This window comes from Myxocyprinus asiaticus, chromosome 4 (genome assembly GCF_019703515.2).
Source record: "Myxocyprinus asiaticus isolate MX2 ecotype Aquarium Trade chromosome 4, UBuf_Myxa_2, whole genome shotgun sequence".
Lineage (NCBI taxonomy): Eukaryota > Metazoa > Chordata > Actinopteri > Cypriniformes > Catostomidae > Myxocyprinus > Myxocyprinus asiaticus.
In genome coordinates, this window is record NC_059347.1 from 49,520,642 (window position 1) to 49,540,057 (window position 19,416).

General features: G+C 38.2%; 1 protein-coding gene across 1 annotated transcript in view; it reads right to left on the reverse strand.

Annotated features, from left to right (window-relative positions):
- The window catches only part of LOC127439671 (unconventional myosin-Ih-like), a 33,878-nt gene that overhangs the window by 11,111 nt on the left and 3,351 nt on the right, over nt 1-19,416 (reverse strand). Inside the window, exons 2-11 of the mRNA XM_051695913.1 lie at nt 2,488-2,666; nt 2,011-2,126; nt 1,725-1,923; nt 1,559-1,639; nt 1,276-1,455; nt 1,052-1,150; nt 827-940; nt 625-696; nt 318-437; nt 104-171 (exon numbers count right to left, since the gene is read on the reverse strand). Of these exons, the coding sequence (XP_051551873.1) occupies nt 104-171; nt 318-437; nt 625-696; nt 827-940; nt 1,052-1,150; nt 1,276-1,455; nt 1,559-1,639; nt 1,725-1,923; nt 2,011-2,057 (980 nt within the window). The 5' untranslated portion in view covers nt 2,058-2,126; nt 2,488-2,666. The remainder of the gene's footprint in view (nt 1-103; nt 172-317; nt 438-624; nt 697-826; nt 941-1,051; nt 1,151-1,275; nt 1,456-1,558; nt 1,640-1,724; nt 1,924-2,010; nt 2,127-2,487; nt 2,667-19,416) is intronic.

Here is a 19,416-nt window from a genome sequence, read left to right on the forward strand (position 1 = left end):
CCACCCATCCATCCATTCATCCATCCATCCATCCATTCATCCATCCATATGATATCTCACCAGCCCATATCTATCTATATGGCACTTCATTCCAAACACATACCTGTTTACACTGAATACCTCAAAGCCATAGATGTCTAGCAAGCCAATGACTGTGGTTCTGCTTGAATCCTGAACACCAAAACATGAAAGATTTCCAAGGTATAGTTTCTTCATGGTAGAATCAAGTCAAAAGCAACAACAGTATATTTCCTTCATTGTTTAAAACAAAAGAAACCAAATGTAACTATTTATAATTGCTTTTTCCGCATTCTTACCGTATTCTCCAGAGACTCATTGATCCTGTTGACCAGCCATGTGAAGGTACGACCATAGATGGCTTTGGCCAGGGCATCTCTTGCATAGACAGCATGATCTATAGTGAAGGGACTCAGGACCTGGGGACCAGAGAGACAGTTATCATAGTCCTCCTTCAGGAAAGATATTTGATAAACAGAAATCTTTCAGTAAAAAATGAACTTGATGCATGTTCATTTAAATGCATGTTTCTGGAGATGGAAGTGTCAGTGAACAGGCTATAGTGACTTTTCCTCATTTGTCCTCATTTAGTTGCCCTTATTTTACCTCCTCTGATTTGGCTTCAATCTTCCTGTATGTGAGGACTTCATGAAGCACCTTCACATGGACCCCTAGCAGCTGAAGATCACATTAACACAAAAGAGGAATGTAACAAATAAGTGTAATGGCTGTTAATAATGTAATCACTTAGGGAATGTTAATGCAAGGGAATTAAGGTAATCATGGACAATAGAGAATAAAGGCTGACCTTGGAGACCCAGCGCAGTGCAGCATTGGAGTTTAGAATAGCATAGCCCTTGTTGTCTCCATCAAAGTGCACATTCCCCAGATGGAGAACACTAGCTATGATTCCGAAGAGGTGCTATAACATTAAAGAAAAACAATACATTTTTGGGCGAAGGTTGCAGCATCTATCACAGTTATACCAACACATAATTCATACATATAAATATATTGTTGCACTTATCCTTACCTCAATATCATTGGCATCAATGTCAATGACCGATAATGCATTTTTAACTGTTTTCCAATCATTCTTGTCATTAATGGAGTTTACATTGGAACATTCTCCCTGTTAAGACAACAGCAGACGTGTAGTTATAGAAGCACTGGTTCTGTTTGGATTTCTGTTTGGATATTGTAATTCTCTTGATGACCAAGTAATTTTACCATCAAATACACAATTAGAAAACATACCTGCACTAGATAGCAATAACGCTTTGTGTCCTTCTCCAAACCCAGGTGTCTCAGTAGGTCCTCTTCACCTCCCTCTACCAGCTGATAGAATATATGAAAGTTTCTCTCACCATGGTTTTGGTGGACCACTCTGGACTTTTCCAGGAGATAGCTGAGGATGTGGCCACCAACAGCATCCCCCTAAGAATGAATATCAAGCGTGAACCTTCTTTAAAATGAAGCATTCTTAAAGATAGAATAGATGGGATGAAATGGGTCACTTTGTTTTCAGCAGAGTCCATACCTGGCTGTCAAACTGGATGTCCATATACTTCCCAAAACGACTGGAGTTGTCATTTTTCATTGTCTTTGCATTTCCAAAGGCCTAAAAGCACATTTGATGAATTTATGCCATTCATTGTGAATGCTCATATTTATTCAAATTTAGAGAAGATTATTGTTGGACTGACCTCTAGTACAGGGTTGGACATGAGCATGCAGTCTCTCACAGTGTCTAGTAAGGTGGTGCTTGGGCAGCTGACTGCATAGTACTGCAAGATCTTTTTGGAGGCCTCTGTTTTGCCTGCTCCACTCTCCCCAGATATCAGAATAAAGTGGTTGTTGGCTTCCGTTAACATGGTGTGGTAGGCATTATCTGCTAATGCATAGCTGGGAAACATGAAGGAAAATTTTAAAATATTGTCTTTTTTAACAATGTTTAATTTACTGATAAGGAAGATAAAGCAACACACTTACATATGAGGAGGAAGCTCAAAGAAGTTCACCCCCATATAGAGATCCATCTGCTTCTTGGTGTAGATGTCCAACTCCTTGTATGGGTTTATGGATATCAGCAAAGTACCTATGTAAGTCTAAGAATATGGAGATGTCTTTTGACTTGAACTTGTATGGGATATGTATGGGATCCAAACATAATGAAAGATGCTAATAAAATATTTGATAGCCTGTGCATTGAACAGTCATTTTCTTAATCAGTATTTTTGTCTTGTTTTTCTCTTATAATATCTAAATATCCTTAAAACAAGATACATTTACTTTGAGAAGCAAAATTAGGTAAAATATTAAGACTTGTTTTCAGAGAATATCTCTGTGAATTTGGTTTATTTTTCTTACTCTGTTGATTAAAAAAAAAAAAAAAAAAATACATTTTTTTGGCAGAAACTAAAGCAGAAACAATTTGCCAGTGAGACGTTTCAGAGACTTTTCACTCACGTATATCAAATCTTCTGAGAAACGTTTCTTCAGATTTTCCAGGAAGGCTGTCTCACTGTTGTGGGCATCAAGAAGCACGAAATCCTGGATGCCAACTCGGTCTCTGGCAATCAGTGCTCCCTCCAAATCCAACCGACCCAGCTTAGCCTTTCCTTTCTGCCAGTCAGACAAGGACAGCACTGACAATGATTCAATGCAATTGGTTTACACTGAGGAAGTCTACAAGATAGTGTTATACAGTAAGTAAATCTGCATCTGTAAGGTATAGAAATCTAGTTTTTAAAGGAATAGTTCACCCAAAAATTAAAATTTGCTGATAATTTACTCACCCGCAGGCCATCCAAGATGTATCTGAGTTTCTTCATCAAAACAGAATTTAAGACTTTTAGGATTTCATTTCAGGCCTCCTCCTCTAAACAATGCAAGTGAATGTCCTCCATTTTTTGACGGTCCAAAATACATATTTAGGGTGCATCAAAATAATCCACATGACTCCAGTCGACAAATAAAGTTCTTCTGAACCCAAACGATTGATTATTTTGAGAAACAACACAATACTTATATACTTTTTAACTACAAATGTTCACTCATGAGAGGGATGACGTAAGCTCGTTGGTAAGGTCACGCATCGTGTAGGAGTCAGGAAACACGTCATTGTTTACAAGAGAAACTTGTGCCGTTCACAAACCAATACAGTCCAAAACAATTTCAAAACATATAAAATAATAATAAAAAATAAAAAAACATTTCCAAATAATAATAAAAAAAAAAACAATGCAAACAATGACGCACTTCCAGACTCCTCCTCCACGTGACGCGTGACCTTACCAACGAGCTTATGTCATCCCTCTCATGCGCGCACGTCACAGAGATGTACCAAAGCGAACATTTGTAATTAAAAAGTATATAAATATTGTTTTGTTTCTAAAAATAATCAATCGTTTGTGTTCAGAAGAACTTTATTTGTCGACTGGAGTCGTGTGGATTATTTTGATGCACCCTAAATATGTATTTTGGACCATCAAAAAATGGAGTACATTCACTTGCATTGTTTAGAGGAGGAGGCCTGAAATGAAATCCTAAAAGTCTTAAATTCTGTTTTGATGAAGAAAGAAACTCAGATACATCTTGGAGGGCATGAGGGTGAGTAAATTATCAGCAAATTTTTATTTTTGGGTGAACTATTCCTTTAAATCAGCAAAACAGGCCTGAATATCAATTTCAGTCAAATCAGATTCAATTCACTGACCCCTCACACATGGTAATGGACTACAAAATGGCAGGTTTAAAATGGAATTGGCATTTATACTACATTTCTTTAGCAATAGGATTGACAGTTAACTTGGGCCATCTAGCGACTCTTTACCCTTTCATTAACAGACTTGCTATCATGTTGAGACTGAGACTGAGAATCGGGGTCTAAGGTCCCAGATTGAGTCACGATCATCCAACCGCATAATCCCCTGCTGATGTTTAACTAAGTACTTTATACTGATGTTCTCTATTGTAGAGCCTTTTGCAATGAGATATCATCTGCAATGAGAAGAGCATGTTCCTGGCCCTATGACTGACAGCTTAGCTTTTGCTAAGAATCCTTTTTAAATTGTATTTTGTGACTGGATATATGCCACAGACCGTTTTAGATAGCATTCAGTACACCTTAAACACAGACAGCCATATCTTCCAACTTGGCTCTGGTAGGCACCAATGAAGGCCAAGCGTGTGGATGTGTTTTTACTCCAATGGAATATTCACTGAGATTTGAGTTTAGTCAATGCCAATATCAACAATCAAGTGGGTTCAATCCATGCCAAGATCTAGTCTCTTTTAGAAGAAAGCCCACAAGGGAGAAATGTGCAAATGAACAGAATTACTAAATTGCCTAAAGTTTTCAGTCTTTGCACTTCTATACATAGAAATCTTTGGTTTCTTCATGCCCTCAAGGACCCCAGGAGGATGTTTATCTCAATGTTGAGCAATGTCTTTGCATATGCCACAATCCTCAACAAACATGAATGTAATGTCAACCCCATATTTTTCTCTAGTTACTTCCTCAGTTCAACAATGTGTCATTGCATTCCAATAAACAAAATAGAGAAGTATATTTCTCAATATAAGATGTGTATATTTCTCAATCTAAGGAAGAGACTTTTGAGGCACGCATTACTCCATCCCTTAAAATGCACATTTTGGTTTTACAGAGGTCCTAACTTTTCTTTGAAATGTTGCTTGAGTTTTGCTAGCTTGTAAGAATAGAGAATATTTGACTTTCAGATAGCGAATTAAAAAAAGAAACAGAAAAAGGGGCGAAAAAAATCCAAATCTAATCTAACGACCAAAAGCCCCCAAAATCTCCTCTGTTCCCCCCTTTACCCCCATAAACCTCATTAGCTCTGCAAGAGGCCAGTTTTTTGTCCTGTAAATTCCAAAGACGGTGGACAATGAAGAAGCTTTTAAAATGCAGTCTACATTCCATTACACATATTCTTTCTGCATATCCTTTCAGAATTTATTCATTAGAAAACATTTAATGTCACAGTGAATTTCACACTGGGCAGTCCCAGGACAATAGATGAGATTTGGCCTATTTGGGCTGCTGCGGGCTGGTTGGATGTAGAGGAAAGAGGGCAAAGGAGCAGGAGACTGAGAGAGAGGGAGATATGGAGGGAAGGAGGGACAGAGGAAGGGAGGGAGGGGGGTTGCTTATATTTGTCTGATCTGTGAGCTTCTGAAATGGGGCCTTCTTGAGACAACGGGACAGACTAAATTGTGCTGTAACGGTCTATGTCCTGCTGCTCTCTGAGACACTCATTTAGCATGCCCTCGGGGCACACAATAGAGGCTTGTTCTGAACACCACAGTTATATGAACAACGTAAAAGGGTGTGTGTGTATGTTTGGGGAGGGTGAAGTATTTCTCGGATGGGAGATTTTCTCCCACCTGTCCGCCAATAAAATTTTCATCTCGCTACATGCACACACACCCCAAACTCATGAAACACCACCCACCACCACACATCACTTCACGCTCCCCACCATTTCATGTCCTTACTAGCAACCCCAAAACATGCCCCTTCCCCTCTCCCCCTGCTTTAAGCCAAAGGGGCAGGTGAACAATATCATTGAAGATCCCCCATTTGAGATGTCAGAACCAATCACAATCTCTGCGTTATTGTGAAGACTCCCCTGCTCTAGTTTCTGTCCCCACATGGGAACAAGCTGAACTCAATGTCACATGAGTAACAATGGACAGAGTGGATGCTTATGTTTATAGTGTGACACGTTCAGTGTGATAAGACGCATAGACTTCAGCACAGGGAAAGCCTGTTCCTTTTCCCAGGAACATGCAATAAGAGACACAACTGAAAGCAGCAACATGTTACAGGTCCCTCAACTACAGGTCTCATGTGGGTGTCAAAAGTTTGGACACACCCACTTATTCTTTATTTTTACAATTTTACCATAATTTTAAGATTATAAGAAACAAAGTCACTTAAGTGTCCAAACCTTTGACTGCTAATGTACTTTCTGACCAACCTCATATAATGTCAAAGACAAAACCACAAATAATGATGGACATTTTTCTTCCACAGATATTTTCCAAAAGCAATTTAATGCTATATGCATCAAACAGTCATGGAATTTAATCTTGAGACACATTCACATTGTACGATTTTGGCCATGATTTTTTAGGGGTTGTTAAAAAATGTTCTTGTTGTTGGGCAAAACTGGCAGTCTTTGAACGCTTAGTGTGATTTGTTTAAGTCAAGTCAAGTCATATTTATTTGTATAGTGCTTATAGCAGCTTTCCAGAAAATTATTCTGTAACAGAAAATGAAGCTGTAGTCTGTAATGTCTTAAAGTCTTCATTGTGTGGTTTGAAACAAAAAACGAGCAGATTATGCCTTAAAAAAAATATCACCATCGTACTATTAATTGCCTTTGCTATGAATCATAACTTCCGACAAAGTTCAGGTAGTTTCAGACGTGCAGTGTGACTGCTCCTACGATGGCCAGATGATATAAAACACACAGTCTTAGCTATCAATTAGCACAAATGGGACCAAAGTCTTGGCTATGATGTGTATCGTACAGTTATTATGTCGTACAGTTTGCCATTGCTTTTACCCAAGATTTCACTGGAATCCTATAGTACAGTTTGACGAGCAACAATCGTAAAGGACCGTAAAAATCTTACAGTGTGCACCTGGCTTTACTCAAAATTAGTAAGGACAGCCCTATTTAATGATTGTAGTCTGTAAAGACTATAAAAATGACTATACACACCATTTTTTATTGCTTGAAGCCAGGAGGTTGAGCTTCTTCCCACTTTTCCAAGTTTGGGCATTGGAAACTTTAATCTTTCCCTTATGCAAATAAAACAGCCATAGAGACACAACGTCACAAGCCTAGTCATCACATCTGGTGCATTAGCTTGCCACAGTATAAAAGCTATTGTCTTTTAATTAAGAGATGGTTCTTTGGCCCAGTCTAATGTGTCAGTCACGGCTGAGTTGAGATGACCTCAACCAAATAAGAAAGGGAAGGAAGGAGAGAGGGAAGAATGGAGGAAGAAAGAGAAAGAGAAGTAACGATATGTTAAAGACATCCTACTCCTCTGCAGGCCTGGCCAAGAATAGGAAAGACTAGACATAATGGGCAATAGCAGCACTCTCTTAAAGTGAGCTGTGAGGCTCACTTTACATCTTAATTATCTTTCTCAGAGTGAAGACCTGAAGTTTTGACATTTTTATAGCTTATGTTCAATCAGCTTGTGGTCTTGGTGATCTAGGCAAGGTGATATTGTAGCTTTCACTTTTGTGTCCATCAGCAGTAGATATAAAAAAGCTAACAAGAAGTATAGGCACTGAAAATGTATGAGAGCACCTTAATGGCCACTCTGAATGGCACTTTCCCTTGATCTTTTTTTTTTATCATTTCTTTCCATTGCTATTATTTCTATGGTATTGATTTCTTTGGTGCAATATATTGTGGCTGGCAAGATGATAGCAGTTAGAGCTACAATATGCTGAGTTAAAAAACATATAGCTGTGCATTCTATTCCGGTTGCTGCTGGCACGCTGAAAGAGTGTTTGTAGCTTGCTAGCCTGCTTAGCATTGCTTATTCTCATTCTTATACATTCATAATTTTATCCGTTGCCATTTTACCACGTGCTTCACGTGTTTCAACTGTGTGTATTTTCTTTTTTTTCCCGCTTGTCTAAATCTTGCGTCTCGACTGCATGCATTAGTTTTTTCCACTGTGTTTTACACAGATTATTGCATCAGTCTCAAATATCTGCTGATTAGGACCCACATCAATCTCACACCTTCACCGCTCAAGAACAACCATAACAACAACAACAACAACAACAACAAATAATTGCAGTAAGTCATGGCATCCGCTCATGTTATTTCTTCCTGCTTTGCACGCTACATATTTACTAAAGCTTATCCGTTAGCAGTGAGGGATTCACATGTGATAAATGTAAGGAATCAGTCAGGCTGACAGAAAAGGTTAATGAGTTAGAGACACGCATCCGAACACTAGCGGAGGTCAGTGAGAAAGAGAAGCCGGTAGATACTGTTTTGGATGCGGGTTGTACAGCGAGCAACACACACATTTTGGTTTCGGCTCTAGAGCCCCTGCAGCAGGGCATTTGGGTAACGTTTTGGCGGCATACTCGCTCAGCAAAGCGACACCACTCCCGTTCCTCTTAGGGTTTCCAATCGATTCTCCCCACTCAGTGATGCACCCACTGAGAATCATGTTGAAAGAGCCTTAATAATTGGTGATTCTATTGTAAGGAACATAGAAATAGAGATTCCATCCACTATTGGTAAATGCATTTCGGGGGCTCGGGCATCTGATATCAGATCAAATTTACAAGTGCTGGCTAATGCTACACGTAGATTTTCTAAAATTGTTATTCATGTCGCCACTAACAATGTCCGGCTTCGCCAGACAGAGATCATTAAAGATAATGTTAAAGAGGTGTTTGAACTTGCAAAAATGATGTCAGACACTGTAATATGCTCTGGCCCCCTCCCTGCTTGTTGTGATGATGAGGTTTATAGAAGATTAGTGTCACTGAATGACTGGATGTCTGAGTGGTGTCTGGAGAATAGCATAGGATTTATAGACAATTGGAAGAGTTTTTGGGGTAGACCTAAATAGAGATGGATGCCATCCCTCCAGGGAAGGTGCCACTCTCCTCTCTAGTAATTTGGCTCATAGTCTTAATAGTGATAGTATTTGACTAACTGGGGCCCAGGTCAGGAAGCAGACAAACTGGTTTATCCGAACGTCTGCTAGCTGCATTGAGATGTCACACAGGTCACATAAACAACAACACATAAAGACTGTATCACCTAGATATCATATAGAGACTGTGTCTGTTCCCCGAACTACCAAACACAAAACTTTCACTAAATCATTTAGAAAAAATGTGATTAAGGTCAAAAAAAAAAAAAAAAAAAAATATTCAAGATAAACATCATATAAAGGTAGGGCTACTAAACATTAGATCTCTTTCTACCAAAGCACTAATTGTAAATGAAATCATTACAGATCATAGGTTGGATGTGCTCTGTTTGACTGAAACCTGGCTTAAACCAGATGAATATATTAGTTTAAATGAATCTACTCTCCCAGGTTATTGTTATAAGCATGAGCCTCATCTGAAGGGTCGAAGAGGAGGTGTTGCTACAATTTATAGTGAAGTTTTTGGTGTTACTCAGAGGACAGGATATAAGTTTTTTGAACTAACTAATAATGCTTAATATGACACCGTCAGATATAAATAAAAAATCTCTGTCGTCTTTTGCCCTTGCTACAGTATATAGATCACCCAGGCCTTATTCTGATTTCCTTGGTGAATTTGCAAATTTTCTATCGGATCTAGTTGTTAATGTAGATAGAGCTTTAAATGTTGGTGACTTCAGCATTCACGTACATAATGAAAATGACACATTGGGATTAGCATTTATTGATATGCACCATGGTGCAATGATCACACTCATGCCCTCAAGAGAGCAGCTCGGAAAATGGAGCGCAAGTGGAAAAATACAAAATTAGAGGTTGTGACGAGGAGGAGGGTGGGCCCTGAATCGGGCTAATCAGCCGGAAGGGTGATAAAAACGAGCCGGAGGCGCCATTTTGAGAGACGCACGTGGCTGCGATGCATGTGTGTCTGTGTTTGTTTATGTTTGTTTTAAGTTAAGTTTTACATTAAACCTTTGTTTACTGTTCAGCTGGTTCCTGCCTCCTCCTTGCCCACCTTTACCCCGTTACAGAGGTTTTTTGCGGTGCATGGAAGGATAGAGTCTGTAGCTACAGCCAGGCACTAAAAGCTGCCAGGTCAGCATATTTTAGCAAAAAAATAACCACAACAATCCTAGGTGTTTATTTAGTACTATGGCTAAATTGGTTCGGAATAAAGCATCGACTGAACCAGATATTCCGTCGCACCACAATAGTAATGACTTCATAAATTTCTTTACTGATAAAATTGAAATAATCAGAAATAAAATTGGAACTATGCAATCAACTCTCACAGCACCTCAGAAAACAGTGTCTCATAATTTTCCTTACGAGCAACTTCAATCCTTTGCTGTCATAGGTCATGAAGAGATAACAAAACTTATCAAAAAATCAAAAGCCACAACATGTATGTTAGATCCAATACCAACTAAACTCTTAAAAGAGGTATTCCCAGTAATCTCAGAACCTCTTCTTAATATTATTAACTCCTCGCTATCCTTAGGACATGTCCCAAAACATTTTAAACCGCTTCAAACCGTTTATTAGGAAGCCACAGCTTGATTCTAGAGAACTGGCTAATAACCATTTATGTTGAAAATACTAGAAAAGGTAGTGCCCTCCCAACTATGTTCATTTCTACAGAGATATGAACAATTTCAGTTAGGATTTAGGCCCATCACAGTACAGAGACTGCATTTATCAGAGTTACAAATGACTTGCTCTTATCATCTGATTGTGGCTGCATTTCTCTAATAGTGCTTTTAGATCTTAGTGCTGCCTTCGACAAGATAGATCACAACATTCTCTTGAATAGGCTGGAGAATTATGTTGGCATTAGTGGACTTGCATTAGCATGGTTTAGGTCCTATTTATCAGATCGACCTGCTTGTATATATAAACAAGGAATTGTCAAATCAAACAAAAGTTAAGTATGGAGTACCACAGGGATCAGTTTTAGGGCCTCTGCTTTTCTCCTTATACATGCTTCCCCTGGGAGATATTATCAGGAATCATGGAATAAGTTTCCACTGTTATGTCGACGATACACAACTTTATATTTCATCTAAACCCAAGGAAAATTCACAATTTTCCAAATTAGTAGTGTGTCAAAGAAATCAAAGATTGTATGGCCTGAAGGTACTAATTGTTGGACCAAAAACCTCTAAAAATAAGCCACTAAAATATAATTTGACTCTTGATGTCAAATACTGTTACGTCGTCTTCGACAGCAAAGAACTTTGGTGTTATATTTGATACCAATCTGTCCTTTGAAAATCAAATTTCCAATGTTTGTAGAACAGCATTCTTCTACCTCAGAAATATTGCTAAGTTATGACACATGCTCTCTGTTGCTGATGCCGAAAAACGAATTAATGCGTTCATGACCTTAAGACTAGATTATTGTAATGCATTACTGGGAGGATGTACTGCAAGTTCAATAAATAAACTTCAATTGGTTCAAAATGCAGCTGCCAGAGTGCTGACTAGAACCAAGAAATATGATCATATCAGCCCAATTTTATCTTTGTTACATTGGCTACCTGTTAAATTTCGTATTAATTTTAAAATTCTGTTAACTACATACAAAGCTTTGAATGGTCTAGCTCCACAGATCTTAAGTGACCTTCTGACATGCTATATTCCATCATGTTCATTACGATCACAAAATTCTGGCTTGTTAATAATTCCAAGAATATCAAAATCCACAAAAGGGATCCTTTTCATATTTGGCTCCTAATCTATGGAATAGTCTTCCTAACACTGTTCGGGATGCAGACACACTCACTCAGTTTAAGTCTAGACTAAAGACTCATCTATTTAGCCAGGCATACACCTAATTTATCCATCAACTCACAATTAGGCAGCTTTAGTTAGGTCTGCCGGAACCAGAAACATCTATCATGGTTTATAACTCTGCATAAAATGTAATGGCATCTACGCTAATATTATTCTATTTGTTTCCATGTCTCAACCTCGGGATTCATATCCCTGTTACCAGAGCCGGCCAGATCCAGCTCCGTTCCTGCTTGGTGTCGGACTCCACTGATGTCGCTGAGTGATGACTACAAACTACAGCCGGTGCTAGTCAGACATCACTTCAGTCTTTTGACTTCAGAGGATGAACTGATGCCATCTCCAACTGTAAGACATTGGATACTTCATATGCCACTGCCTGAACCTTGGACTTAGGATGGACCCCACTGAACCGACCTGCAGGTTGAACTGCAATGCACCTCATTAATCTCTGCCTGCATCACCTTTGTCTATTGATGGACTACACTCTTGAAATGGAATACATAGACTATCATTTCATTGCCAACGAAAGCCTTCATCAGCCAACTAACAAAGGACAATGCATGTATGTGAACTTCTGCAGTTAATTCAGGATGGACTTCAAAGACATTAGTCATTAATCTTTTTTTTTTTTTTTTTTTTTTTTAACACAGGACCTTAACGCTTACTTAATTTACAAATTTTAAACCATGACTTGCACTGCACATAAATAATTAATATTGGCATTCTATTCATGTTGTTTATCCAGAGGGGAACTGGCTCCCACAGTGAGCCTGGTTTCTCCCAAGGTTATTTTTCTCCATTAACCAGCATCTTATGGAGTTTTGTGTTCCTTGCCACAGTCACCTTCAGCTTGCTCACAGGGGTTCTAAATACAATTATTTAATTATTAAATTGTTATACACAATTTACAATTTAATCAAACTACACAATGATCACTCTAGGACTTTATAGATATTACAGTTTCATTTTTTTTTTATGCGTGATTTCCTGTAAAGCTGCTTTGAAATGATGTGTGTTGTGAAAAGTGCTATACAAATAAAAATGACTTGACATTCTGCCATGAATTCAAATAAACACACACACACACACACACACATTGTACCTGCATCTCGGTAGTTGATTGGGCCAGCCGCTGATCAAAATATGGGAACTACTTGCATCCAGACAAACTAGTACCTAAATTCACCTCAAAGAGTTTCATGTACTTTTAGGCTCCTAAGCAAATCGTCCTATTCCAACGTGTGCTATAGAGCATCCACAAAATTCCACTCTGGATCTTGGACCTTCAGTAAAAATTTACAGACTTTGAAAACTCCTCAAAAATCCATTTCAGTGTTTCTAACAAGGCTTCACTCAGTGCAAGCGGTTCCAGCTTAGGTGGTGGCTCAATAGCAGAGAGAATGCCTATCTATTATTTCTGTGCTCTTCACAGTAATGACCCATGTTCTGGTTGCAAGGCCTGGGTACTTAATGATTCATGGTCCAGTCAGGAGGGGGTTCAGAGAACCAGAGATCTTATTCAGTGCTTACCTAGGTGTCTACCACTGCGCTGGATGTAACACAAAGATGCAGAAATACAATCCGACTAAACGTGGATATCAACCCTTCCCCCAGTCCTACACGACTGCCCCAGTAAAATCAAACACTACAACAAAGCAGTTCTTGTTTCTAAACTTTGATTAGGGAAATACAACAATGGCTAATAAACCACTGTACATCTAATCACTGACTTTTAGTGAGACAGTCAATAAAGCTGTCATCAGGGCAGACAGCGCTCCTCCATGCTCTTGGCCACTTGAAGTCAGCTGGCTCGGAACTCAGCCAGCATCTGTTAGCCATTCAATCAAAGCTTGTTCTGTAATTTAGCAGGGTGTAAAGATGACACTTGATTCTTGGATGAACTGGATTTGGAGGGGTGATGTTTTAGACAGTAACTTCTGTCCACAGATCCAATCAAGCCCAACCTTATTTTCCCTTAGCCTAGTTATCTGAGTCATGCAAAGACGATTGACTGGTGTCTCTTTGCGCTTCACTAATGACCCAAATTATCCAGTAGAAAAGATTGAGTTTCCCACAGCACCTGCCCTTTTTTTCAAGTGTGAGAGATATACTGTGTCAGGCTTGACAAGCAAGGGATGTTAAATGCCACTCTAGCTAATTTTCAACAAGGTGGCGTGAAAATTTCCATTGAAACACTGCACTTGAACTTTATTTATAACAACTTAACCTTGATTAATTTAAGTGTCCAAAATAGTTGTCCAAAATTGTCTATGGCAAAACTCGGCTGCAAGGTAGCATATAGACTAGGTGCACCCATCTATCTACAGTCATATTCAAAGTTGTCCCATTCACAACCTCTGTTGTCAAGGCTACCTTCACACCCTTACACACCGCAAGTCAGTTCTGCTCCACACCCCCCTTTCTAGTAATGCTTGTCCAGCCTTAACAGGCTTTGTGCTGCCCACTGGACCCTGATGAAGCACGAGACCCGGCAAATCCTGTTATACAGGAATCACAGCACTTGATTTTCCCATTAGAGATTCCAAGCAGGAAATAAGGGTGTACTATAACACCAGCTTTGCTGTGTTCCCACCATAAGTCCCACCTCACTCTCTCATTTTCATTTGCTCTCTTTTCAGCATTAGCTGTGTGTTTCTTTAATGTTTTTATGTGCTGTGTTTCTTAATGTGAAGTAAGGGGAAGAAATTACACTAAATAAACATCAGCATTCTCTATAACTGAAGTCATCCTCCTCTAATTTGTTCTTTCTTTCTAATTTGTGTAGTAAACGGGCAGCAGTTCCAGACTTCCTTAAATACATGGAAAAATAAAAAAACAAAAAAAATGTTTGTCATGTAGTAAATCCAAATAAACCATAAAATTTCAAGTAAAAATATTATTTTACATCACAGAATCAACATGAATACATCAGGTTATATCAAAACAACAATACAAAAATAAATTTAAGGGTTAGATCAAGTGAAAATAGCTCATTGAGGTAACAAAGGAGGGTTACCTATTTACAGTGTAGTATCTGTAGTGGCTTTTTTTATTTAAAGACACTCCACGTGCCATTGGGAGTGCACCTAAAATATTCTCTCACACAGTTTGCATGAGGAAACTTCAAACAAATCAACCAAAAGGCAAGTATTTTGACATAAGCCAAGAGGGATGACACAAGTCGTTTTTGGAGGTGTTGGATGAATAGTAGAGAGAAGAAAGCTTTCATTCACTCTCCCCTTCAGAGTTTAGATCGGCCATGACCTGTTAATATGACTAAATGTCAAGAAAAATGTCAAGAGGTGACCTGATTGGTGACCCCTAAGACATGGTGTTTGAACAGGAACTTCGAAGGTCAGATCAGAAACAGAGGAATAGTTGGTGACCACTAATACAGGGTGCTCAATCAATTCATTTGTTTGTTACAGTTCATTTGAGTGTTACAAATGTTGCATATGTAGGGCAAGGCACACTGCTGGATTGCTTTCAAAGTCAGTGATGTTGAAATTAAGATAACGTTGCATAAAAAGTTATTATTTACGGTGTAATGTGTGGTTACATATTCCACACAAGCAAACATATTGAAACTCTAGAAGAATCTAGAAGAGGAAAACTAGAACTCTTGAAAAATCAACCATCACACCAGACAGTGTTGATGGCAGGATAATTCTTTCTCCAAAGGACCTCTAATTATTCGGTTTGTGCAGAACCTGCTGATGACATCTTTCAGTTGGTTTCCCCATGCACAGCTACACTTGTCTCAACACAATCAATAGTGCTGTTCCTAATCGTTTATCAGTACACACTACTGTCTGCCAGGCAGTGACTGTAGATTCTCTGATCCTAATGAACGCTTTGTTTGACCCATCAAAGACAGATCTGCAGGAGACAATGCTTTAGGCTTCTCCATTACTCTTGCCCAGTGTCCTCCTGGGTTCAGTCTGGGTGACAGCCACCCAAAAGATCACTCAGGGTCTCTCGTTAGTCTGGGCAGCAAAAAGAACCAATAGGGACAAAGGCAGAGGAAGAATGACCATCTCTTTACAAGTGATTTGGTTAAAACAATATCAAAATCAAAACAACTCGAACTGAGTACTTAAGTAGTGTTGTGACATCTGTTTGTCAGTTATAAAGACCTATTTGTCAAAAGACAATCCTGCTCGTAAGCTACAGTTAAATGCAATATGACCTGGGTTCCCACTCTTTTCAAGGCACAATTTTCCAGGACATTTTATGTGCCACACGGTTGTGTGAAAACACACGAGAGGTCATTCCAATTGTGGCTATTGGAGTTTAAAAAAAATAATATTCTGTATTCGACAGTTTAATTAAATGTAATCACTGAAATGGTGTCTAACCAAATGATACTGTTAAAACTTTAAATTAAAATAAAATTATTTTAATTAATTAAATTTTTCAACATAACATTGCATTATTTTTATAAAGTTATTTTCTATTCACAGCACAATCCGAAAAAACACTGGAGATATTTTTGTCAAATGAGGTGCTGCACAACAGAACATCACAGATGTGAGACATTGCTTTAGTATTATTATTTAATAGCATTAAACATGATCTTTTTCCCCATTTCATGTGTCCATTTAAACCAAGCTTTTATTTTGGCATTTGTGTGTGTTTTTGATGGTAGTTTCTCACCTCTAGATAAGCAGTTTGCTACATGGCCCAGTGTGATTATTAAACCCCAAAAAGCTATAATTTCATGAAAACAAATCTATAGTCTGTATTTGCTGCATGCTTTAGAGCGCTCTGCTCACTGTCATCTACTACACACATACACACACCCAGAGCACGCGTGATGCTCGTGATAGGTGTTTTCAGCATACAAGCACTTGGCTTCACACATTTATTATGAAGCACGAAGCACAAGCAGATGATATATTTACTTTATTAAATTGCAGCCTTTTGCAGTTTAATAATCACACTAAGACATATATAGATTTTAATTTTATTAATTGTGCATTCAAACATTAATTTTCATCCCAAATACGTCAAATTCCATGACATTCCGCATCTTATAGCTCATGCAATTTTTATGGTTTCAGAGATTCCATCCATGTTTGCTGCATCATGGAAATCATAGGGCCTTTCAGCAGTGTAAGCAGACTCTGATCGCTGCAATATCGAAAATGTATTTACATATCAAGGTGTAAAGGCTGCATCACCACGCTACCACCTCAGGGTGTGAATTAGTTTTCAAAAATAAATCTGTGGTCTGACCGTCATCATTGTCTGAAGTTTACAACTCAAATGTTTTTGTATACACTACAGCGGTGTTGGAACGAAAAATTTAAAATCAAGATTTTAGGTTAAAATTTATGTAATGTGTATATATGATATACTGTATACTATATATATATATATATATATATATATATATATATATATATATATATATATATATATATATATATATAGTATATACCAGGGGTCGGCAACCTTTTTGACATGGAGTGCCATTTTTTATTTTCCTAGTCAATGGCTGTGCCAACGCTAAGTCGCTTAAATTCACTGTCTCTCTCTCTCTCTCTCAAACTGGCACCCTCGGCTCGTTTTTATCCCCCTCCCAACTGATTAGGTGACTCAGCGCCGGTCGTGCACCCTCACAGCCATGCCATCTTCCTCATCATATATATATACACAGTTGCAATCAAAATTATTCAACCCCCCTGACCAGCAATACATTCTGGTGATGTGAATTAAAACACATCAACTAAAACCTCAGTAAACAGTCAAAGTACGTTTTTAATACACATTTGAGTGATTTTGAGAACAAAGAGTTCAGTTTACCCAAATTTTTAAATAAAAAATAAAAAATTCTCTCCACAAATGTCATGTCAAAAATATTCAACCCCCAAAGTCAGTCATTTGTGGAGCATTCTTTATCCTTAATAACAGCAAATAAATGTTTCAGGTAAGTGTTCTCAGGCTTCGGACTCCTCTCTATTAGAATTGCTAATACTGCTAGTACTGCTGACCCATGGGTCTAAAACTCATTTTCAGTTTAGTGTCATACATCTATAAAACCTTCTTCCAGCACTCCACAGGTCTTTCCTACTTCATTCCTATTACTTCTTGAATATTCAAGTCAACATTTCCCTTGGTGAAGTTTTGCTTTCTTCCACACCCCAAGAAGGTTGCTGTTGTACCATATTTAAAAAAATGTATGAAAGGTGCTGCCAACTTTGTCTATTAGAAATTGAAGTGCCTATTACTTTTAGCCGTGACCTTTCTTGTGTAATGAAATAATCTCCTCTAATAGCTTTTGAGACAGATTATTTTGCATTTTTTGCATAGAAATACATTTTTGCTTACAACGCTAAACTTAAATTTTAAAACTTAAATAAGTGCCATTGCAGATTGATGACTTAATTTTGTTTTAAAACAAGTACTTGTGTAGCCTTACATTTTTAAGAAACAGTTACATGCAATAGGGGCTGAATAATTATGACATGGCTGTATTTTTAAAAAATCCTGCTATTTACAAATATTAGGTTATATATTCACACTACGACTTTGAATGTGTCACTCAACTGATATAGATGTAAAGTTTAAAAATTCTGGGTCATCAGAAAAGCTTACCTTTATAAATCCTTACTGTCTTGGGGGGTTGAATAATTTAGATTGCAACTGTATATATATATATATATATACACACACACATATATATATACATATATATATACACAGTTGTGCTCAAAAGTTTGCATACTCTGAAAGAAATTGTTAAATTTTGTCATTGATTTAGAAAACATGACTGATCATGTCTTTATTTAAGGATAGTGATCATATGAAGCCATTTATTATCACATAGTTGTTTGGATCCTTTTTAAATCATAATGATAACAGAAATCACCCAAATGGTCCTGATCAAAAGTTTACATACCCTTGAATGTTTGGCCTTGTTACAGACACACAAGGTGACACACACAGGTTTAAATTAAAGGTTAATTTCCCACACCTGTGGCTTTTAAATTGCAATTAGTGTCTGTGTATAAATAGTCAATGAGTTTATTAGCTCTCACGTGGACGCACTGAGGAGGCTAGATACTGAGCCATGGGGAGCAGAAAAGAACTGTCAAAAGACCTGCGTAACAAGGTAATGGAACTTTTTTTAAAGATGGAAATTGATATAAAAAGATATTCAGAGCCTTGAAAATGCTAGTCAGTACTGTTCAATCACTTATTAAGAAGTGGAAAATTCGGGGATCTCTTGATACCAAGCCAAGGTCAGGTAGACCAAGAAAGATTTCAGCCACAACTGCCAGAAGAATTGTTCGGGATACAAAGAAATACCCACAGGTAACCTCAGGAGAAATACAGGCTGCTCTGGAAAAAGACTGTGTGGTTGTTTCAAGGAGCACAATATGACGATACTTGAACAAAAATGAGCTGCATGGTCGAGTTGCCAGAAAGAAGCCTTTACTGCGGCAATGCCACAAAAAAGCCCGGTTACAATATGCCCGACAACACCTTGACATGCCTCACAGCTTCTGGCACACTGTAATTTGGAGTGACAAGACCAAAATAGAGCTTTATGGTCACAACCATAAGCGCTATGTTTGGAGAGGGGTCAACAAGGCCTATAGTGAAAAGAATACCATCCCCACTGTGAAGCATGGTGGTGGCTCACTGATGTTTTGGGGGTGTGTGAGCTCTAAAGGCACAGGGAATCTTGTGAAAATTGATGGCAAGATGAATGCAGCATATTATCAGAAAATACTGGCAGACAATTTGCATTCTTCTGCACGACAGCTGCGCATGGGACTCTCTTGGAATTTCCAGCACGACAATGACCCTAAGCACAAGGCCAAGCTGACCCTCCAGTGGTTACAGCAGAAAAAGGTGAAG